At 43.0% G+C, this 23026-nt stretch overlaps 8 protein-coding genes across 9 annotated transcripts; 4 read left to right on the forward strand and 4 right to left on the reverse strand.

Annotated features, from left to right (window-relative positions):
- Position 1: 1 nt before the first annotated feature.
- Positions 2–2587, reverse strand: LOC6620805 (zinc finger protein 33A). The gene is made up of 5 exons (XM_002044968.2): positions 2136–2587; positions 1356–2063; positions 957–1296; positions 718–895; positions 2–657 (listed from the first exon to the last, which is right to left on the reverse strand). Exons 1-5 carry the CDS (start codon positions 2364–2366, stop codon positions 213–215), a joined length of 1902 nt encoding a protein of 633 aa, XP_002045004.2. The 5' UTR covers positions 2367–2587; the 3' UTR covers positions 2–212.
- Positions 2588–2882: 295 nt separating this feature from the next.
- Positions 2883–4245, reverse strand: LOC6609909. Its single transcript, XM_032716532.1, is given in 2 exon segments — positions 2883–3671; positions 3673–4245. Coding segments are annotated over 2 exon segments (669 nt in total). The 5' UTR covers positions 3856–4245; the 3' UTR covers positions 2883–3185.
- Positions 4228–4849, reverse strand: LOC6620807 (putative N(4)-(beta-N-acetylglucosaminyl)-L-asparaginase GM21137; the record flags this gene model as incomplete). Its single annotated transcript, XM_002044965.2, is given in 3 exon segments — positions 4228–4445; positions 4448–4672; positions 4675–4849. Coding segments are annotated over 3 exon segments (618 nt in total), but the record flags the coding sequence as incomplete, so codon positions are not given.
- A 1093-nt stretch (positions 4850–5942) lies between these two features.
- LOC6609912 (dopamine N-acetyltransferase) lies at positions 5943–6839 on the forward strand. Its single transcript, XM_002034526.2, is given in 3 exon segments — positions 5943–6246; positions 6248–6361; positions 6363–6839. Coding segments are annotated over 3 exon segments (669 nt in total). The 5' UTR covers positions 5943–6063; the 3' UTR covers positions 6735–6839.
- Positions 6840–7232: 393 nt separating this feature from the next.
- LOC6609913 (dopamine N-acetyltransferase) lies at positions 7233–7977 on the forward strand. The gene has a single exon (XM_002034527.2). The coding sequence runs from the start codon at positions 7257–7259 to the stop codon at positions 7929–7931; it is 675 nt and encodes a 224-aa protein (XP_002034563.1). The 5' UTR covers positions 7233–7256; the 3' UTR covers positions 7932–7977.
- A 224-nt stretch (positions 7978–8201) lies between these two features.
- Positions 8202–9083, forward strand: LOC6609914 (12 kDa FK506-binding protein). The gene is made up of 3 exons (XM_002034528.2): positions 8202–8335; positions 8498–8568; positions 8630–9083. Exons 1-3 carry the CDS (start codon positions 8299–8301, stop codon positions 8846–8848), a joined length of 327 nt encoding a protein of 108 aa, XP_002034564.1. The 5' UTR covers positions 8202–8298; the 3' UTR covers positions 8849–9083.
- Positions 9084–9143: 60 nt separating this feature from the next.
- Positions 9144–10246, reverse strand: LOC6609915 (protein lin-37 homolog). The gene has a single exon (XM_002034529.2). It carries the CDS (start codon positions 10149–10151, stop codon positions 9339–9341), a length of 813 nt encoding a protein of 270 aa, XP_002034565.1. The 5' UTR covers positions 10152–10246; the 3' UTR covers positions 9144–9338.
- Positions 10247–10600: 354 nt separating this feature from the next.
- Positions 10601–22763, forward strand: LOC6609916 (putative mediator of RNA polymerase II transcription subunit 12). Of its 2 annotated transcripts, XM_032715235.1 has the most exons (6): positions 10601–10916; positions 17225–18860; positions 20773–20976; positions 21040–21618; positions 22223–22276; positions 22335–22763. In XM_032715235.1, exons 2-6 carry the CDS (start codon positions 17255–17257, stop codon positions 22361–22363), a joined length of 2472 nt encoding a protein of 823 aa, XP_032571126.1. In that variant the 5' UTR covers positions 10601–10916; positions 17225–17254; the 3' UTR covers positions 22364–22763. The 2 variants fall into 2 exon arrangements, with proteins under 2 accessions (XP_032571126.1, XP_002034566.1); XM_002034530.2 differs by lacking the exons at positions 22223–22276; positions 22335–22763 and having other exon boundaries at positions 10602–10916; positions 21040–22137.
- The last annotated feature ends 263 nt before the right edge of the window (positions 22764–23026 follow it).

A 23026-nucleotide genomic window follows, 5' to 3' on the forward strand; every position in this document is an offset into this window, starting at 1 on the left:
CTTTTATCTGACAACGGCACAATATTTATTATAAAAAATACCAATATCTAAATTTACTAGAGTTGATTATCCAAAGAGAACGCAATAGTCGAGCTTCTCGTTGCTCGACCAAAGAGTGTGCATATAAGCACTTTACACTCTGCTAGTAACGAGTAGCATGACCTATTCGAATATATTGCAGACGAAGAATGGAGCTCACAACAAGTTCGTAATCAGTGACATCCCACGCAGTTCGGATTTCGCTCCTCGAAATCGCAAATTCCGATGGCGAAACGAAAGGGTTTATGTTGGGGCAAGTGCATGGGCTGCGTGGAAGGCATCGGTGTTCGCGGAATATAGAACTCACGCTCTTCGTACGTCTTGACTATTCGAGGATAGTCCGATGACCGTGGCACAAGGCAGTTGACAATCGAGAGCGAACGATCAATGCTGATGAGGGGCTCGTCGTTGGGACTGTGCCCCAGCTTTTTGCAATGGGCCAGCAGCTTAGCTTCGCTAAGGAACTCAAATCGGCAGAAGTTGCAGTGGTAATTGATTCCTTTTCTGTGCAGCTGGAAGTGGCGATCCAACTGGTGCTGCAACTCAAACTCTTCGCGGCACTTATGGCAGATGTAGAGGCCGCGGTTCTGCAGATGCATATGGTAGTCTAGGAAGACCCTGCAAGGAACACAAATAAACCAATATACTACTTTCTTAAAAAAGTTCGCTGCCACTTACTTGCTGGTGAACACATCGCCGCACTTGTGACAGTAGAACCAACTCATCTTCCAGTGCTCCATGTAGTCGTGCTTCATAAGAGCCACTAGGGTGTCCGTCTGGTAGCCACAGTCAGGCGTGAAACAAGTGAAAGATTTCAGTCGCACCTGCGTCTTGAGCAGATCCAGTAAGTAAAGATCTGTCAACAGATAGCAAGACTTATTGATACAGAACGATGACATATTTCAAAGGATATTTACCATACTCCTTGTCGGTGGTCATGTGCGTTTCCACCATTCCGTAGTCTCCGTACAAAAGGGAGAGATTACCAGCGCTGTTGCTATTGCTGCGGCTGTGGTTAACAATCCAGTCGCCAGTAAAGTTCATACGTCGCGCGTACATTGCGTCCTCCTCGCCCTCTAGTTCCTCCCCACCGCTTTCGATCTCTTCATCTTCTTCGTCCTCTTCCTCCTCATCCATGTCGTACCTATCCCAGGCTTCGGAGCATGCCCGTGAGCGAGAGCGTGTCGAGCAGGCCCTTGGTACCCGGGAAGTCATAACGGTTTGGCCTGATTCCTGCTGCTCCAGAATTGCTAAGGCCTGTACAGAAAAGCGAAACATGTAAGTATATCATTTTTGGGGGATGCATGCATACTAACCTCCTGCTTGGCCTGGCAGATGGTGTGATGCATTTCCCACTCGTACTTCGTGTCCAATTGGGCTTCGCACAAATCACACGGATATCGCTGCAGATGCTTAACCCGCTCATGCTGTCGCTTACTGATTAAGGACTCGAACTCTGCGTCGCAATGCCGGCAGTAGTATATGCGCGATGATCGGGTGACTCTGGATGGAGCCTCTTCATCATAGCTGGCCTCATTTAGTACCCGGCATTTGGCGCGCGATGGACGGGGCTGCTTCCTGCGCGTTTTGGAGCAGCGCCTCAAGTGCTGGGCGTAGTAATCCCGTCGAAAATAGGCCCGGCCACATTCATGACACTCCAGCCGTGTTCGCCATTTCCAGCCCTCCGCATGCTTCTCTTCAGTTTCCTTGGCCGATGGAGAATATGGTTGTTGGGCGAGGTATACTTCCAGCACGGAGCAGGAAGAACGCGAGCGAACGCTCTCCCCGCTGTGGGCCACCTCCTCCTGACTCTCAATCAAGGTGGTGGACACCTCTGCATCAGCAATGGGCGGACTGTGCTGGCTGGGTGAAGTCGTGGTGGTTGTCACCTTGGTGGTTTCACCTCCGGAACGCTGCAGCCGTTGCATGCGCTGCATCAGGGATCGAGTGACCTCCGAATGCATGTTTAGCTTGCACACGCACTCCACGCAAATGGCCTTCAATGTGGATCGGATTACATCTGCCTGAGAATGAAGGAAATCGAAATCAAAGAGTTAGCCTGGGTGTCGTTACTGGATGATGTCTTGAGTACCCACATGGATCTTCCAGTCGCGACTCAGGCGACGTTGCATTACATGGTTGGAGCGCAGATCCAACAGCGCCGACGCCTTGGCGGCACCACAAACGGTGCAGTTGGCATCGTTGGCTTCCGCCTCCCGCTCGGTCCCTACATGATTCTGTTCCTGATCCCGCTGATTGTCATGTTCAACGGAGCAATTGCCGTCGGTGCTGCTGGGTTCCGGATCCGGAGCCGTGGCATCCTGCATTCTGCTGTAATAGGGGCACTACTGGATAACAAATGGCATACAGGTTGGCTTCCCGCCGGTTCCGGCTAATCTCAATATGTTGCACTTGCTCCTTATGTCATTCCTGTGCCGCATTAGCTGCGTGAGTCGAAAAACTATCCTCAAATCCGCCGAATTCCAAGTGTTTTTATCAAGTAAATATTTTTTGAAGAGCAGAATGCAGTGTGACCGTTGCGGTCGTTGAGAAAATATACCACCGGACACTTCAAAATTCTGGCAGCGCGAACCGGAAATTTCAGTTAGTTTTAAAGTAAGAGAATTCAAATTTGGATACGATATTTTCTAATTGCTTCATTTAATAAATATAACTTAGGAAATATAATAATATATAATATATAATATAATATGATATATAATATGATATATAATATGATATATAATATATATATAATATATTAATAATATGATATATAATATATATATAATATATTAATAATATAATATTCTCACAAATTAAACAAGATTGCAAAATATACCACAAAACATTACATTACAGATATTATATTATATTTCTACGCACTTTCGAAACGAGCAACATAAATTTGAAAACTTTAAAGTGACTTATGCCGTCTGCAATCATCAGCTTGTTTATATCAGCTTGGTATACCAATAGAAAGTGGTATACACAATCTGTGCTGACATTTTATTACTTTATAGATCCATCTGAACACGCTTTTTCAACTCGCTTTTTTCTATCAAATGTGAAGTCCAAAGGTTGTTGAGTTATAAGGAAAAACCCCTGTTTATTACTTAATAGATTTGCGAATTTGTACTAATTAATCAAAGTTTTGAGGCCAAGACCCGAATGTGGGTATGTGGCGCTGGTGGATTATATATAGGTCGACCCTGTTCGTCCGTGTAGTCAGCATAGGCCAGTGCATGGATGCACTCACATCCCGCTTTCATCGCCGACCGGGTGGAGTAGTAATTGGTGCCGCTGCCGATGAACAGAGGGAGTCCTCGGAGGCGACCCAATTTAAAAAGACAACTGGAAATTATGAGCAAGACACCCCTTTGCCACATAGAGGAGTGGACGGAGATGGCCAGTAGACTCAGGTAGGAGGAGACTCCGTATCGTTCGAATATATTGGCTTCGCGCTCCACTTTGGCTATTAATTTCCTGCTGAGACCCAAGGCATTTGGTTCCATTTCCTCGGCTTCCTTGTGCTGCTTGGCCATTTCGATGGGATCCATCGTCTCCGCCACGGCAATGCCAACCAGTAGTCCCCCGTTGTTATCGTCCAGCGCCACTATGGACAGTCCCTGGTCTGATCACCGCCAGGTATTGCCTATCCACTTCCTCCTCGTGCTGCAGGTGAATGGGCTCCTCGAGGCCCATTCCCATGGGCTCGTCGTAGTGAAAGTAGTCCGTCATGAAGGTTTTCACTCTCGGATAGTCGTCCTCCTTCATAACTCGAACGGTTATGCCATCTTTTTGACTAAGAATCATGTTGGACTGAGCAGCGATTTTCGGTTGCCGGGTTTGGTATACTATGGTTCATTCTACATTCAGCAGGAGCCTTTTAAAGAAACCGAACTGAGTTATCAACAAATACAAACTTAAGAACTTCCATTGTTTTCTGTATTCACGTTGGTGCTCAAATTAGATAATGGGTGCGTGCCTTTTACAAAAAATGAACTTGCTTTTTTTTATTCAGCCCATTGGAGTACGCTATTAATCTAGCGATAAGTCTAATCTGAGATACATTTTCTTTTATGCAGGAGCTAATCGTAATTCTTCTACTCCTGGTTTCAGATACATTTGGAAATTGCTAAGTGCATAACAATGATAAGATTTATAGTATCACAAAGTTAGTAAACATTACCAAATAACTTATCTATCGCCTTCGGAAGGAGATTTCTCAGGATTCGCTGAGCACGGAACCGATTCCGTGCGCACCGATTGTCCCGGACTACTGACCATGTAGGCAAACTCTCCATTATACCTGGCCATGCCCGTACCGTGGCACCTGACTGCGTACGCTCCAAGCCGGTTTGCAACGATAACGGCGACTTCAAAAAAATCTACGTGCTTCCGGATCGCTGGATGACCAACTCGACTACCTCCGCCGGTGTTTTGCCCGCCCGCATGGCCTCCACGGCCAGGAGAGAGGGCAGGAAGCGCAAAAGGATGTCTCCATCTCCAGTGGTCACAGCGGCGCCCACTTCGTTATCCGCATAGGCAGCGGAGCCGGGAATCGAGCCGTCGCCAACACGTCCGGGCAGCGTGTAGCGCAGTCCGTTGGTGGAGGTACCCAGATGGATGCCTCATCGATGGCGGCCATGGTGATGGTGTCGTGGTTATCGGGACCAATTTCGATCCGATCCGATTGCTTGGCATCCGGATCCCGTGTGACCAAGGGCTTGTAGAGACCGCAGGAGGTCCTCGGATCCGGGTAGACATTTCGCCAAAAGTTTGGCTGGCAGTTGTGCGATGTCACAAATCATCGGAATATATCAGAAGCAATTCACTTTAATCACTTTTTATTCAGCTACCAAAGTAGTATTGCCACCAAAAGGATGCACGCGAGTCCCGCAAATAGCTTCATCATAACTTTATTTTTGATAACTGGAAGTCTCCGGAGAATCGTCGTCTCTTTTTATATGTGACGGAATCAATGGAGCCACGCATTATAAAACTATATTGTATTCGCCAAATTGGCACTGAGAGAAATAGATATATAGAATTATAATATGCAAGTAATATTATAATTCTTATTTTGAAACAGCGATGACTGTGATAACAGTGCCTGTTACAAATTATGGTAAAAGCTAACAAAAAACAGTTAATACAAATATTCATTGACCAACTAATTTGATTCTGTGTTCACGTGACTTTCTAATTTAACATACTACACATATGCAAATGACCTACCTGGAATAAAAAAAAATTACATTTTACTATAGATTGCTTACTGATATATATTCGAATAGCCTTTAAAGCAATACTGAATTTAATATGTTAATTGAATGCTAATGCTAATAAAATAAAATAAAAGTTATGCTCGAAAAATGTTATCAGTGCGGGTTAACGCCATTGACAACCAATTTCAGGCATTATTAAAGCCGCGAGCCAGTTATGCTGATATTCTCGTTTGTTTAGCAGGTTGTTACGAAGATGTGCTAAAAATTCGCACATATATCCAAACGTATCGAGTTCTGGACAGAGAACCACATTATCGCACATGCGAATAGTTAACAACACCTGGACCCTTGCTGGAAATATGCAGAAATATGCTGAATTGGACAGACGAGGAGATTTTCTCATGGACGGATCCACCATGGATCAGAAGTAACCGACATCCTGGCGGTGAAGGCCATCAGGGCAGGCATGAATCGAATCCGAAAGCACGTAAGATTCTTCATGAATACTGTATTTTGCTGATGCAGAAGAATAGTACTTACCTCTTGCTTTCATTTTTCGTCTGCCTCTTAAAGAAACTTTGTATCTTAGATTAGACCTATCGGTCGATTACAAGATTGATACCAACACGTAAATTTTTTTGGAAATGCAACTTTTGAATATAGAAAACAATGGAAGTTCTTAAGTTTGTATTTGTTGATAACTCAGTTCGGTTTCTTTAAAAGGCTCCTGCTGAATGTAGAATGAACCATAGTATACCAAACCCGGGAACCGAAAATCACTGCTCAGTCCAACATGATTCTTAGTCAAAAAGATGGCATAACCGTTCGAGTTATGAAGGAGGACGACTATCCGAGAGTGAAAACCTTCATGAAGGACTACTTTCACTACGACGAGCCCATGGGAATGGGCCTCGAGGAGCCCATTCACCTGCAGCACGAGGAGGAAGTGGATAGGCAATACCTGGCGGTGATCAGACCAGGGACTGTCCATAGTGGCGCTGGACGATAACAACGGGGGACTACTGGTTGGCATTGCCGTGGCGGAGACGATGGATCCCATCGAAATGGCCAAGCAGCACAAGGAAGCCGAGGGAAATGGAACCAAATGCCTTGGGTCTCAGCAGGAAATTAATAGCCAAAGTGGAGCCCGAAGCCAATATATTCGAACGATACGGAGTCTCCTCCTACCTGAGTCTACTGGCCATCTCCGTTCACCCATCTATGAGACAAAGACGTATCTTGGTCATACTTTCCCGGTGCCTTTTTACTTTGGGTCGTTCTCGGGGACACACTCTGTTCATCACCAGCGGAACCAATCACTACTCCTCCCGGTCGGCGATGAAAGCGGAATGTGAGTGCATCCACGCACTGGCCTATGCTGACTACAAGGACGATCAGGGTCGACCTATATATAATCCACCAGCGCCACATACCCAAATCAGGATATTGGCCTCAAAAATGTAAAAAATTAAGTAAATTTATTAATTAAAGAAAGGCTTTTCCTCGTGTGCATAAGATACTTTGGCTTTGATAATTGACAAAGGTCGTCGAGCTGGAAACGCAAGTCATGCAAGCAAATAAAATAATAAAATGTAGTACGGTCTACCTTATTGTTCAGATATTGTATTGATTATGAACTTACCGACATATGATCCTGCAATAATTACAAAATCTTATACGAAGTAACCACTTTCTACTCAAGGTATGTATCCTCAAAGACTTTGGATTAGTAAGCCATATTCGAAAAATGCTTCTTGCTAAGAGAATTGGTCAGTCTGCCACTTCATTAAAAATAAAACCAAAAGCTGTTGGCAACATCTTTCTCTTCGCCAAACACAAACAATCTATGAATGTGATAAGCAATTAGCAAATGAGGGAAATAAGCACATTATCAGTGATAAGCGCCGAAGTATAAAAGCCATGTATACATCGGCGTGCTTTTCTGTCTTTAGAAAAGCATATAGCACGAATTAGCTCCGGATCGCGATGACTCCCACGACAATAGATGGCGTCACGATTCGCATCATGCGCCCGGAGGATTATCCACAGGTGAAAGCCTATATGGAGGTTGAATACTACACAGCGGAGCCTCTGAGCCAGGCCAGCGGCGAACCTGTTCATCTGCAAAACGAGGAGATCAACGACGCCTTATACCAGTCGATAATCGCCGAGGGCACCAGCCTTTTGGCGCTCGATGAAAACGACGGTGGCCGGATTGTGGGCCTAGTTCTGGCATGTGCCATTTACCCCGATAATGTGAATGAAGGAGCATTGAACTTGAAGCTCGAGAATTTGGAGGATAACGCTTGGGGTCGCATTTATCATTTAGTAATGAAGGCCAAGCGCGAAGTCAATCTGTTTGAGCGCTACGACATCCCGAAGGCGCTCTATTCCGACGTGACCAGCGTGGCCTCCTGGAAGAGGGGCAAGGGCTTGGGCTCCCGCCTGGCCGCCACCCTGATGGACCTGGGCCGATCGAATGGCTTCCCCCTTATGATGGCCTTCTGCACTAGCTTCTACTCTGCTCGCCAGAAGGAGGCTCTGGGCATGGAGTGCATCTATTCCATCGACTACGCCGACTATAAGGACGATGAAGGACGAGTGATCTTCACACCGGCAGCCCCACACACAAAGCTGCGAGTGATGGCAATCAAACTGTGACAGTTGAGAACTGAGTCGAGAAATTTAAATATATTATATAACAATAGTTATGTTTATTTTATACTTAGCACGCTTTTGGGGGACCAATACAATTTTACCAATGTACTCGTACTTTAAGATAATTGGCAAGATCTTGCACTGCTTCATTCTTTCGGTTCGAAGTAACCGATTCATGCTGACGCGCCAATATACAAAAATGTGCTTATCGATAGCTCGCATTTGGTTTGGTAATTAATCGAATTGCGGTGTGCGATAGTTTCCGCACATCGCCCATCGGCCACCACTAGCTGTCATTCGGCGACGCGACGAACTGAAATCAACGTGCTTATTTTCCGATCGGTAATTTGCCAGAAAAAAACTAATCGAAATGGGCGTACAAGTGGTTCCAATTGCTCCTGGTGATGGTGAGTATCCAAAGATTGCGTTAGAATCCGCAAGAAATGCCGTGAAGTACCGGCATTTCTAACCTATTTAGTGCATTTTCGCAATGCACAATTCTGAAAAATACCTGCGACAATATGGTCGTCCCGCTCACACACATCCATTTTTTTATTCCCCGCCCGCAGGCAGCACCTATCCCAAGAATGGCCAAAAGGTCACGGTCCACTACACCGGCACCCTGGACGATGGCACCAAGGTGAGTACGAGTCCCGGTCCTCGCTATACCCAGCTAATGATCCGCCTTGAATTCCACGCAGTTTGATTCGTCGCGCGACCGCAACAAGCCCTTCAAGTTCACCATCGGCAAGGGCGAGGTCATCCGTGGCTGGGATGAGGGAGTTGCCCAGTTGAGCGTCGGCCAGCGCGCCAAGCTGATCTGCTCGCCGGACTATGCCTACGGTAGCCGTGGCCACCCCGGCGTCATTCCGCCCAACTCCACCCTCACCTTCGACGTCGAGCTGCTCAAGGTCGAATAGGCGCACAGGATGCCCAATGTGTATACCCCCAACCAAATCGCAGGGGGTTGCGGACCGGCGCACCGGCGACGAGCCGAAGAACATCATAATCGGAACCAGAACAATCCAACAGCATTTGCCAACCCAAAATAATAATGATAACTTCACACACAGCTCTAAACTAGAACTAATTTAACCGCAAGGGGAACGCATCTTCTACCAATACAAATAAACATTTATTCAAGTCAATGACAAAGTGATGTCTTATCAAAAATCTTGGGATAATCCAAATAGAAATAGAAAAAATTCTTTGTAGTTCTCTTGATAGATCTGAAGTGGTCTACTTGACAAATTTAATTTTATTTAATATAAGTATATAAAGTGTATAAGCTTTTTATTCGCATATATATTCAATTCAGCGGAAAGATGATTTTTTTTTAATTCTTTGAGTACAGTTAATCCAAGTTATTTATAATTTTCTATCCCACTTTCAAAATCACCTAAATACACTTCAGTTTTTGCAGACCAAGCTCATAATCTTGTCAATAACTTCATAGCGCTCCTTTTCATACTTCTTGATATGCTTTATCCAGTGTCCGCGCACCTTCTTCCAGCGGTTCATATTGGAAAACATCAGATCGTAGGTACTGGCTCCTTGGAGAGCCTTTTCCCGCTTCTTGTCCTCCTGGCTGAACTCCAGACGAGGCGGAATTATGGGCAGATCCGTGGCCTTTGCCTGCGGCAGCTGGTTGATCATCTTTATCTCACCGCTTTTAATTTGGGACAGGATTTCTTCGCCGTTGTCCTCACGTTTTGTGGCCGTGAATGAATCATCTGTTTGAAATGCACCCACAGCGGGATTCTTTGGTTGATTTGCCATCCATGCGCGGCATATGGGGTACAAAGGAGTCTTATCCCGGTATTTGGACAGGTCCAAGCTTCGCTCGAAAAGGCGCATCACGTAGGTCTCGCCGGGCGCCTTCTGGGCGACTGCCGCTGAGCCAACGCTCTTCTTGTAGAGAACTCTCCTGGCCTTCATGCGTCCTCCGGCGGCGGCGGCTGCGGCTGCGGCTGCACTCGAGGACGTCGACGGCTTCTCGCTGGCTCCAACCGTGACCGTTTTCACTTTCGGCTCCAGCTTTTCCTGGTACTGACGCTGCTGTTGCTGCTGGATGAGCAGCTTCTTCGAAGGACGGCCCCGAATGGGCAAATCCGACTCTGCGTCGTCGTCCGGCGACAGGTTGGTCGTCTCTGGTTTCTGCTCCTCCCGGCGCGACTCCCGCAAGCGCAGGGCCATCTCCTTCTTTTTCTTCATAGTCTTCATTTCCAGAAATCTTGTATTTGACACGAAAATTAAGGGAAAACAATTTCGAATGCCAAATCGGAAATCAAACGGACTTACGGTGCTTCACAACACTGAAACACCACTTCGCACGCAACACTACTCAAGTCGGTAGTATTTAAAAAATACCATACATTAAAATGAAAACAGACGGTCTTGCCGCCTAAACGCTAGCTTGAGAAAAAATTCTATGAGTTGCCTGTAGTTTAAATTAAAAAATAAAACAATAACATATATATTATTAAACAAAAACTTATTCGGCTATAATATATATTTCAATATTCAAAAATATTAAATAGACTTTGATTATTAAATTATTGCTTTTATAGATTTAAATACAAAACAAGGAAATGCAAATTTTAAAAATTTGGTATTTCAATTTGTTAATTTTATTCCAAAACCTTTCGGGTTTTTCAACCAACCTTCTATGGTCACACTGCTGTTTTGTGATCGCGAAAAGAGCAACGTGAAAAATACTTTTAATTAAGTTTAATGCGAAAAATAAAATAAATAACTAAATTAAAACAAAGCGGAGCTTTTGCGTGAACTGTGTGTGTAGTTTTGAGTGTGTGAGAAAAACAAAACGAAAACAAAGCCAACGTAGAAATCGAAGGGGCAAAAGTGCAAAAGATTCAGATTAAAAAGGAACAAAATATCGAAATCACAACTTGAATGTCAAAGAACAAACGGCAAAAAGAGCGGGGCAACAAAGGAAAATTGGAAAACGTCAAGAATTTAACTTATTCGGTAAGTGGAAACGGAGAAAAAGGAGGCAAATTGTAAATCTGTGGATTTTGCTTCTTCTGCTCACGCACACATCGCAATACTTTTGGGAAGTGCGCAAGTGTGGGTGGATCTGCTCTGTGTGCAAATAACAAATTATGAAAAACAACTCGCACACATGCAGATCACCTAGTGCACCAAATAAAAGCAATAAATAAACACATTTCCACACGGGCAACAAGTTGTGAATTCGTTTTTTAAGGGGGAGGGGCCGTACCAAGTTTCCCAACGTTTCACTTTTCCAATCGATCTCGGTTGTTTTTATATATGTATGTATGGATATTTTTTATCTACTATTGCGTAGCTGCCAATGTCACCTGTTTTTGATCTCTCTCTCTCGCGCTCTCACCCTCCCTCTCGCTCGCACCCACGCTGGCCGTAGCTGGTTTTTATCTTGTGCCGTTAACACAGCCATTACGTGTCTCTTTCGCACTCGCAATGCACATTGGTGTTCCTGTGTCTGTGCAAGACTGCACGTAACTGTATTACCCATTCGTACATGCGTATACGTATTTCCGCCTATTGATAACGGCTGAAACTCCCTCGAAATGGCCTTTTTTTTCGAAATATGTAAACGAAACGTTCGGGTACATCCCCCGACCACCACCCACCCACCGCCCACTCAAACACCCTCCAAGCGCTTCTAATCGCAAAGTGCAAATATTGATTTGCTATGTGTGCTTTTAGATTTTCTTCCACTATCAATAACAATAAGCGCTCTCTGTACGTTGTTTTTGCTTCGGTTTAGTTTCGTATTAAGAAAACCAGTTCACAAGTTTTTGCACTTGTCATGCACTGTAAAAAACGCAAGTATATACAAGTGCTTCGCATTGCCGCATTACATTGCTAATTGTGAAACTTTTATAATATTTATACTACCAGCTTAGTTTCGCAATTTTGGAAAATAAAAAGTTTTGGTAAAACAAACAAAAATTTTATTAATTTTTTTAAGTGTTGATCATTGTTGCGTTTTGTGACATTGTTTATGTGGCGCTTTTCTTGTAATTGCGGGAATTTCCCGGCATTTCAGCAGTTGAGAGTGCAAATATAAAGCAGAGAGAGAAAAAACCCTCATCTGTTTGTGATTATCCGAATTCTTCTTCCGTATTTAAGCGTTAACTCTGCTTTTGAGCGACAAGGCTGTTTAATATTATCAGCTATAGCACCAAAATTACCCTTTATCTCGCAATATATTAATAAATACAAAGACCAAAAGACGTCATAAATTAAAACCCGATTTAAATGACGTTTAAAGCGACTTGTGATTTATGTGTGTTTATCATGAACTAAAAATGTAATTCCTTTATAAATTTGGAAATTCCAAAGATTGTGAGCAATTATGTATATTTTAAAGAAAAAATTGTTGAAGTTCCACCAAATTTCGTTTAAAAAATGAATTTTGATGTGCCAAATACTTAAAAGCTGACTAGAAAATCCTTTTGTTTATATGATTAAAACTGAATACATCCTTTTGTTTATGTAAATCACGTTCGATTGTGTATGGTATTATTATACGCATTATTAACTGCCTTACTCCATGTACAGAGTACAGCTTTTTTGAAAGTCATGCTGATATGACAGAGTTAAACCGCTCTTCTGACATAATAGATTAATACATATGTATAGACTTATTTTCATTACGTTGGTCCTTCTATTCAAATACTGTACCAGGTAATTTAAGAATCTTGCATCTAAGTGTTTTACCTACTTGAGTGACTACTGTACGGTGTATGCTTGCGATCTCAATGAAAACTTTCCCATCAATTCAAATCTATCTTATCGCCAGCAATTGTGTTGATATTTAGCTTCAAGAAGGGAAGAATTGAGGAAAATATATAGTATATGTGTGTGTACATATGTCCCCTGTTGCGAGGAGACACAAATGTCGCGCGATAAGGAGGGCTTCCCCCCGCCAACCGCAGCACACCTGGTTGGATTTGGACATAGACTAAAAATAACTCCGCTTCGATTATTTTCACAAATTTGAAAAGGCAAATTGCGGCGATCGGAGGGTTGTGATGATCATGGATAAATGAATACCGTGTATTAGTTATTATTTCAGAGGTATCAGGCGAGGTGTTCCACGTTGATTTTCCATAGCGATAGCCAGGTTCCATTGCCCCTCCGAGTTTGATTCCCATGCCCATATTCAATTCTAGAATTCGGCAATGACGTCAAGGCCTGACGTCTGCAGAAAATTCCGCAAAACGCCTCTTCAAATTATTGGCGAGGCAAGAAAAGCAAAAGAAAATCGGCGAGCGAGCAGCGAAATACAAAATAAAATTATTTTCGTTCCATTTTTCGTCTTTTGGTATTTTGTTTGCTGCTCTGCATTTGATTTATAATTTTCACAATTCACATACTTTTCGTTGCTCCATCTCTTTTTATTTAATTTCCGACTCGTTTTGTTGTTTTGCGACAAAGTGAAAGTTGTTTTCCATGTTATTTACTGCTGCCTCTTTCCTTCGTTTATTCCCTTCGCATTCCCTTTACCGTTCTTTTCGCCTGTCCATATGTTTTGTGTTTCAAAACCAAGTTGTAGGTGCGGGAAGGACGCCATCTAGTACGTAGTTCCTTTCGCAATTATTTTTGTATTCGAGCATATTTTTGGCGATTTTTTGTTATTTATATATGTTTATTTTTTGACATGCCAGACAGCGAGATTTCCGGTCAATATGCATCGATACCTCAAAGTCTTCGAGGGCGCCAAGGCGGCATGGTAATTCCCCAGTCCAGCCAAGATATTATCAGACTTATTGGGTTGATGGACAGAGGGATTACACGTTCGTTGCGCTGTAAATCAATCAAAAGTAATAGATTGGATAAAAACCATTAAAAGCTAGCGTTGCCATTAGTTGAAAGTCTTAAAATTGCCACTATTTCAGAATATAACTGGTTTGGTAGATATTTTAAATATTTCGCACATAACTTAGTACAAGATTAATGCTATTAACAACATTTTGATGCCTTTTCGTCATTTGGCATCTTTGTACCGAAATGTAATCATTGGAAATTCCCAAAAGACAATTTCATGTAAATCGCCGGAAGAACACGTGCCACCGCGATTTTTACAAAGGCATTTTAATGAATGGAAATTTTGCTCAACTAATTACAAGAGTTTGCCCGTAGTGCCCACACCCACCGAAAATTTCACGCCCTCACAATCCAAAATACCTAAACAATCGTGAGCTGCCATAATTTTAATGACTTTGTAAACTTTTTTTATTTTGTATGTTTTTGGCACACAGTGCGAACTTTTATTTATTTTTTTTTCATGGTTTTGTTGCTCTTAGCTTGTTTTATGTGTTGTTTTGCGTGTCCTCGAAAAGGCAGAATAAAATAAAAAACCGGAGTATAGAATAATACAAATGATCTGTTACCTGTGCCATAAGTACATATATTGTGCAAACAGTGCGTAGCGAAAATGTAAGTGTTTACTAAAAACTGAAGCATCATAAATACACAATTATTTAGTTGAGTTTGCAAACAAAAGATATGGTGTTTCCTTTGACATTTGTACTATAAAAGTAATTTATAAGAAAGTACCTTCCCTATTGGTTATCATACCATTATTCACAAAATAATATTAAGTGATTTTATTGATTGAGAATAAACTATTTGTTCAGATATCTGTGAAGTATCCTTGCAGATGCGAACCGCACTGTACTCTTCTTGTGTGTGCATATGAAGGAAGATATGTATGCACAGCATTATCATTCCACACGAGTACTCTCAATTTCTTATATACACTATGGCCTGAGAAATATTTGACGTCGATTTCCGATTTTCTGGCTTGTGCATTCTGGGCAACGCGTCTGTATGGGTGTATCTTTGTATCTCTATCTCTCCTATCTGCCCTGCATATATCTGGCTAATTGTGAAGGTCGTTTACGTCTGCAGTCGATCGCCCCATGCTTGTTGTTGTTGTTTGTCTGCCACCCGCTATAAGGAAAAAAGAAAAGTGGGGGAGGGGAAAAACGAAAGGCAGACGAAGCTGCCAAACAAAACGTAGCAATCTAAAAAGCACAGAAAACGACTTTTCATTGCCTTCCCATCGACCCCTTCCCCTACCCTTAAATTTTTTATCTCTTTTCCCACAAAATTCGTGGCACAAAAAAAAAGAGAAATTGTCTAAATATTTTCAAATATCAGATCGCAATTTACGTGTTCCGCTCATCCGTCTATAAGTACCCCACAAAATGATGTTGGAATTTTATGGAACTAGGGAAAAAAAAATTTTTTAAAAATACAGAAGACAAGAAGAATTGTTTTCATCATATTCTGGGGTTTATCTTTAATGGCTTCTTAATTTTCTTAGCAACTTGAAAATGTTGTTATCGCGCGAGAAAACTGCTTGGCTTTGATTTTAAAATAAACAGCAACTGGAAAGTGAGAAATATATATACAATTATAATTTATTATTTATGTTTTACTGGCCAATTTTAAGGCGCCATCGCCGCTAATTTAGTGGCTTATATTTTAATGAATTATACATTTCTTGTATAGATTTTGTCTCGCTGACATGGTTTTGTTTATTATTTGTTTTTATTTATTTTGTTAGTATAAAAGTGGGACTGCGAGGGCGGTTCTAATACTTGGCTAAGCTACTAACTAATTTAGGCGCTTTTCATTTTGTCGTTGATGGACAGCAATTAAATGCTTATCCCACTTGATGGGTTTTCGCTTTTTAATATTAATTTCCTGCGTGTTCAACTCTTTCACCTTAGCAAGCATATCATTAATTTTGTGCCTTGATTCTTTCTTTTTTTTTTTTTTTTGTTTGTTGTTGTTGTTGTTGTTGCTGCTGTTTTCGAATATTTCATTCAATTTTCTTAGCTTCGTAGTATTGGTTTGAAAAACACCCACACAAAAATTTATTTTTATAAAAGAGAGCGGCTAAGAGAAAGATCCAAATTTCTGTTGTTACAAAGTGGTATTGGTGTGGCAAAAATATTGAATGATTTAATTGATTCGTTACGGGATCTATTATTTTTCTCACATTTATTTTGAATTTCCCAGGATGTTACCTACTTGTTCCACTATGCGTATGCTTAATATGCACAATTTTCAAGTGTTCACATTGTGAACTTCACAAACTTCGCAACGCAATGTTTTGTTTTTCTATGTTTTTAGTTCGAATTTCGACAATTTTCTCGGGAATAAATACACATATTATACCTTTTGTTTACGCTCTCCCAAACATTTTCCACACACAAGCCGAATGTGTGCCTCTTCGGTGCTCATGATCTTTTCGATTTGTAGGCCTTTAGTTCTCAAAATGTGCGATATTTGTATTTCAGTTCTTCGCTGGCATTTAAAGCGTTCAAACGCGTTCGAAGCAAACGAAAATCGCAAAGTTTTCTAACGCGAACTTCGTGAGGTTTCAAGTTTAAAGTAAAAAAAGTTGCGTTGGAGGAAAAACAAAATTAAACAAAACAATTGACATTTCTCCGAAGCAACTAACTAATAAACAACTAAATAAAAATATAATGATAACAAAAACTAATTTTTAGAACAAGCTGTGTTAATCACGACGATGAAATTTTTTAAGTGGAAGTGTGTGATACATTTATTTTGGCAACATAAATAAAATACTTTCATAAATGATAACGAAAATTTTATGAAATTTAAAAGATTTCATAGTGTTATAACTGAGTTTAATAACTGGCAATTAATAATAAAATACAATTTATTTATATACAATGTAAGTTAAAATGAAAAATAAAAAAAAAGGCATTTAATGTGGTGCAAACAAATAGTTGATATAAATAATAAGGAAATAGTGTATTTAATCCAATTCCCGTTACCAAATATTTTTACGATTATTCTGATTTTATCCGCGTAAACGATTGAATGTGTTTAGTTTGCCATATCAGTGAAATGAGGCGCCACTAACTTATCTATTCCGCCAAATATAGTATTTACCAGATATATGACCACTTATTTGTGCTATCCTTGACAATGGCCCATTCTTTTGGTCAATCAAAGCGAGATATAGACAGTATGGCACGGCTACGTTGTGTCATAAATATTTTTAAATATCCCATGTCATTTTGGGCGAGATCTCTCCCCGTCGCTGCTTTTTTATTATTTTGAAAAATGGATAAAAAAAAAAGAAATAGAAAAAAGTGCTCGCAAACACGCTTAGTAAACGTTCTAAATCGGACAATGGTATAATCCCCAATGGGTGAACCGAGAAATCGATTTCCTTTCCTCTTGGTAATTTAATTAGAGCCAAGCACCTGACTGATGTGTTCTCTTGCATTTTCCAGGTCTCCAGCTGTGACAAATGATGGCCTAAAATGGCGGCTACACCACCAATGCCGCCCGGATCAAACACCCACCAATTGAATGGCAAAACAGTCGGCAAGGGCAACCCCCTAACTGAGGCGATCAATCAGCACTTTCAGCGAAAGAACCAGAATCAGAACCAGCACCAGAGTCACAACCCCAGTCCAAACCCGAATCCCAACAGTCCCGCCAGCCGCAGCGGGAGCTATGAGCAGCTGGAGCTGTTGGATCACGCAACGCATCCACAGCAGCAACAGGAGGCCACCAGTGGCAAGGCCAAGCCTAGCTGTCATTGCACCAACATTAGTATTATGCACCTGTTTCATGAGATGAAACAGGAGTTCCCCACGATACCGGATGCCATTGTGACGCAATGCGTCAATGAGAATTGCCATCAGCGCGAAAACTGTATCCAGATGTTGAGGAAGGAGCTCGCGCTCCATCCCATCCCAGTTCAAAGTTATCCGGCAAAGGTGCTGCAGCAACAGCAGCAACAACACCACCAGAATAGGCAGGCCAAGCCTCCCACGCCGCTCAAGCCGTCACGGATAGCTCCACCGCAGCCGGAAGCTGTGCTGAGCAATGGAGTGGCTACGCCGCCAGGTGTTGGTAGCCCACATCCTGATACGCAGCCCAGGCCACGACCCACGACGCTCAATCTGCAACGTCAGTTTAGCACTCAGCTGCAGCAAAAGATTATGCAGCGCCAGCAGCGTCAGCATAGGGATCACCAGGCAGCCCAGCTGACGCCCACTTCCTTGAGCAAGCCGCTGCGCCGGGCACCGCCACTTCCGCCGCCACCGAAACCGAAGCCCGGCAGCTTCTCCAACGATTCCTCATGTCTCACCAGTCCCATGAGCTCCAGCGAGTCGGAGCTTTCGCTCAACGCGGTCCCCTTATCGTCACCAACATCGGCGGCGGCTACTGCTGCTGCGGCGTCAGCAGCAATCGCATCAACCCAACAACAACCCTCGCCGGTGCGACATCGTTCAGTCATTACGCTACAGCCAGAGCCGCCGTACGCGCGCGACTTTCGCAGCATTGACTTCCCGCCGACGACTACGGGTACGCCGCCGCTACCCTCGCCGAGCTCGGCAGCGTCACCAAGTGCCCCCGGTGGACGCAAGAGCTTCACCTCGCTCAATCTCACCCTGCGCCAGCCGACGGGCTCGGCTCAATCGGCCATTGACATCACCGCCGGTCCGGCGCCTAGTGGGCAGGGCAGTGGGATCACCTACTCCAGCGTTAGTTTTGACGCACGCCGTGGGACGCAGAAGAATTTCCAGCTGACTGTGACGGACGAGGGCAGTGTATTCAGTGCGGGCAGCGTTCGCCCAAGAACCTTGTACTCAACGCCCTGTGAGCCGGTGGCAAGTGTTCCGGCAAACCAGCAGCCTCCTCCGCCAGCAGCAGTGGTGGCAGATGGTCTGGGGGACGCTGATATGACGTCGGACGTTTTTCCATATCCCACGCAGGAGCAGAATCACATTGTGGCATCCAACTATAGTAACAACCATGCCGTCAGCGACAATAACAACATTGGGATCGGCAACAGCACGGACAGTAGTCCCACCATGCCCCTTTACGAAGGAGTCATGGAGGAATGCGATCGCGAAGGTAGGTTACCCATTATGAAAATTGGGGTGTACACATATAGCTGGAATCTAGGTGCTTTTAGGGGCACACGTGCCTGGCAAAGTTGCTTTTTATTGACATTTTCCACTGTTATACTCTTAGAAGGGGGTAATGTACTTTTAGCAGAAGTTGGAAAAAAGCATTTTGTAATATAGTCAATTGATGGATAATTGCAATCAATCGTCGTTACCTTAGATATTCCAGGTAAATTTTATACGATAGTGGTTCGTATAATCAATTAACAAGAGTGTCTATTGCTTCGCTAACAAAATTCGGACCTACATTCTGGTTTTTATTGAGTTCCAATGCCCGTTGGATTCCAATGCTTATCGACCAGACGACGTCGTAGTTGGGCTCCGATGTTTTGTTATCAGCGGACAGGTTCGCCCAATATTGTTTACACTTGATATGGAAATTGAATTACGCCCTGAAATAGAATTAGCGGGAACTGGGCTGTCTTATGTTTCGCAAACTTTGAACATTTTTGGCAGGGTTCAATTTGCTTTAAGGGATTGGTGAGGATGGGTTCAAAGTGCCACAACGCAGGGGTTACCCGGTGTCATGATCGATGCGGGGTGTGTTCAAGATATGGGATCAAAAACAGCGATCTATGATTGTGAAATAGGTTTAATTATAAAGTAAAACCGAACATGTTATAGATGGAGATACATCTTGACGTCATTAACTGCGGGATGGGGCAGTTATCAGTAGGCGATAGTAAGTGAGATTTCTATATACATATGATTCACGATCGTCATAGCTCAACTTTTTATAAACAATCGATAGATTTACCTGCTTTGTACACGATTTATATAATTAATTAATTATATTTCGGTTTTCCACTTTGTTGCATATCACATGTACGTATAAAGCATTATCCATATCGAACACCCACGCGTTTAAAATGTGTTGGTTCGAAATGTCTTTTGTTTTTTGTCTGGCTTCTGGCTTTGGCCATGTTTTTCCCGATTTCGTACCCTCCCCCATCTCACTTTTCACATTATTTATACGTCTTTAGCTTTTGCCGCTCTTTCTGCGACGTTTTCAATTTGTTTTCGCCGCGAGTCGTTCAAGTTCAGGGCGATTCGTGTGGGTGGTTGGTAAAACCAGAGAGAAACAAAGGAAAAGAGAAGAAAGCGAACAGGAAAATCTCTCCGTTTGATCAGCTAAGGTATTAAGCATACGCAGCGTGGGCCCAAAAGGCACTTACACTTTGACATTTAATCACGCGACGCTATCACGAGGAACCACTTTAAATGTCGTTCAAATCGTTGGAGAATTTTCCATCGGTGTATAGAACACATATTGGAATTTGGAAAATCCAGAGCCATTAACGAAATAATTTATAAATTAATATGCCAGCGAATCGCACATAATGATGTGACATATTCTGCACGTAGTCTTGGATCGGAGATCCCTTGGCCCACTGCCCTGTTGGCTATTTCCGTTGGAAATCTATCAAGCGTCTAAAAATATTCAAATGAACAGTCGCCCAAAGCCAAACACAAAATGCATCGAAAGACTTTGTCTGTTTTTTTTTTTTTTGTATTCATTTATTTTTACCTATTTTTTCGTAGGAATAAATTATTATTAGGATTGATCTTTGGTTGTGCTTGCTTGCGCATTTTAACTAAATATATCTATTTAAATATAAATTCTGTTTATGAACCCCTCTCGCTCTGCGGCAGCCAGGCGGTTGGTGGGGTAATTATTTTTAGCAACAAAACAGAGTAATAAAATGAGAGGCGTTAGACAGAAAAATAAATCTAGCCGCTGGGAATATTTGGAAATGCGAAATGCCGCAAGGCAATCATTTGTTGCCAGGCCAACGGAGCCACACATTCCACAGTCAGCAAATCGATTGATCAGCTTTTCTTCTCTCTATCCACTTCAGCTCATGCCGCCACCATTGAGCGACAGAAGCAGCGGCGCGACAAGCTGGCCAATGCTCTGAGGGACAACAAGAAGCGACTGCTCGTCCTGGAGCAGGAGATCAACATCCTGACTGAGCCGGTGCCGGTGGGGGAATCTGAAAGACTGGATAGAGATATCAAGCAACTGACTGAGGACTGTAATCGGCTGCTTGACTGCTTAAATGGTAAGGATGATTGCAAAGAATTTCGGCTTGCCAATGCTAAATCTGGCCCTCTTACATCCACAGAACCGCAGGCGAATGGCCCTAGTCCGGCGCCCAATCCCACAACGAACCGCCAGCACCAGTTACCCGCCAGCAATGCTCCACAGCAGCAGCCGCAGCATCAGCCACAGCCATTCCCGCGTCAGCGTCAAGGTGCTCGCGTCCAGGCGCCGCCCAGTTCACTACGTCTGCACTCGGTGCCGGCAGCACCCATCTCCCAGCCGGTGCAGGACTTCGGGCAGCACCACAGCAGTGCTCCTACCTCGGCCTGCCTAACCCCCCAGATGCAGAGTCAACAGCAACTGTTACAGCTGCAGCAGGAGCCGCCACCGACGTACGCCCAGTACTATCAGTTCCAGCAATATCTGCAGCAGCAGCGACAGCAGCAGTTACAACAGCAGATGCAGCAGCAGCAGCAGCTACAACAGCAGATGCAGCAGCAACACCAGCCGCAGCCACAGCAGGAGGAAGAATTCCTGTCCGACTCCGATGTGGATGAGGAGGAGGAGACGCTGGACTCGTGGGCCTGCAACATGTGTACATTCCGCAACCATCCACAGCTAAATATTTGTGAGGCCTGTGAGAACGTTAGGATCCAGCCGGGTATGATACGCATTGTTCCCAGCGGAAGCGGGGCCGCTGCTGCTGCTGCGACGCCCCCCGGCAGCCTTGAGCAGCAACAGCAGCCGCCCCAGCAGCCGTACGCTCTGCATACATAACCCAACAGCTGCAGCAAACGATAACAAAGTTCTCTTATCGTGCATGAGCTAGCTCCTGACTGTTGTTCCTGCATGCTCGACTTTGAAACTGTGATAGCATTTAAACTAGTAGGCGGCAGGTTCATTATCCACTGCATGGCTCCACCTGAAAGACATGTGAAACATGCGAAACGAAAACAACAGCGAACGGAAACGAATTGCTTAAGCGCGGCCTTTTTAAATTTAAATTTTATCATATTCGATTTATGTATGTATATTAATTGCAATCGCCTCAGCCTCAGGCCGTTTAATTTAACAATATCCTGTAACCGTTAAACTAGCGTTAAGCGAACGAGAAACAGAGTTTATTATTTTTAGCCCCCCTCAAAAGTAAATAAAGAACGTTATTTAAATATTTACACAAGCTTCGCCAGTTGTTGCTCTACACGTTTTATTGGTAAAACGCAAAAATACATGTGTCTGGGCTGTGGCCAAATGTTTACTTTTAGCCCCTGTTCTGAGCCGCGAGGACATACATATAACTCTATCGCCGGGTGAGAATCGTAAGTAGATATATAAATAATTGCCCAACTGCATTAATTGATCATCTTCAATGTGCAGGTATTATACACTCCTGGATTCTATCATGACAGTCGGCCAAACGCTCACCATGAGAACATAGACAGCTCCAGATGCATATATACATATCTGAATTCTGCAACTGAATTTCGCTTTAGTCTTCGGTAACTTATCCTAAGGAATTGTAAAAAGATTTGAGGAACTATTCTATTTAGCAAAAATGCTGCTGGCAGCAATTAATTTATTTTCGGTACTAGATAAGAAAAGACTTTAAGCAACGTCGCATCAACTGAAACTAGATATTATTAATTGTAAAGGAAACCGTGTATTTTTTGTAAATATTTGCTTAACTGAACAGAAATGTGTTAGGATTTTCTACAAGGGAATTAGAAAAGGTCAACCGACAAGGGAACTTTTGTAAGCTTTTCAAAAGCCGCATATTTATCGACATTAAACTGCAATTTAAGAGCGTGACTTGTGTTTTAATTTGGAGTTGGGGGGAGTAAGTATTTATCAACAGTGGTAAATGAAGAACTATTTGCAATATACAGCAGAATAGATAATATTATTATTCCGAAACCATTTCTTTAATCTTCCGAGTCACAGATGGATGAAGATTTATATTATCCGGATCAAAATGCTTCTCTTCCATCATCCAGATCAAGAAGTCAATGATTGAAGTTAAATTCAAATACATTTTGAATCACCTCTGTATAACCTCATCATCATCATCA

This window comes from Drosophila sechellia, chromosome 2R (assembly GCF_004382195.2).
Source record: "Drosophila sechellia strain sech25 chromosome 2R, ASM438219v1, whole genome shotgun sequence".
NCBI classification, from domain to species: domain Eukaryota; kingdom Metazoa; phylum Arthropoda; class Insecta; order Diptera; family Drosophilidae; genus Drosophila; species Drosophila sechellia.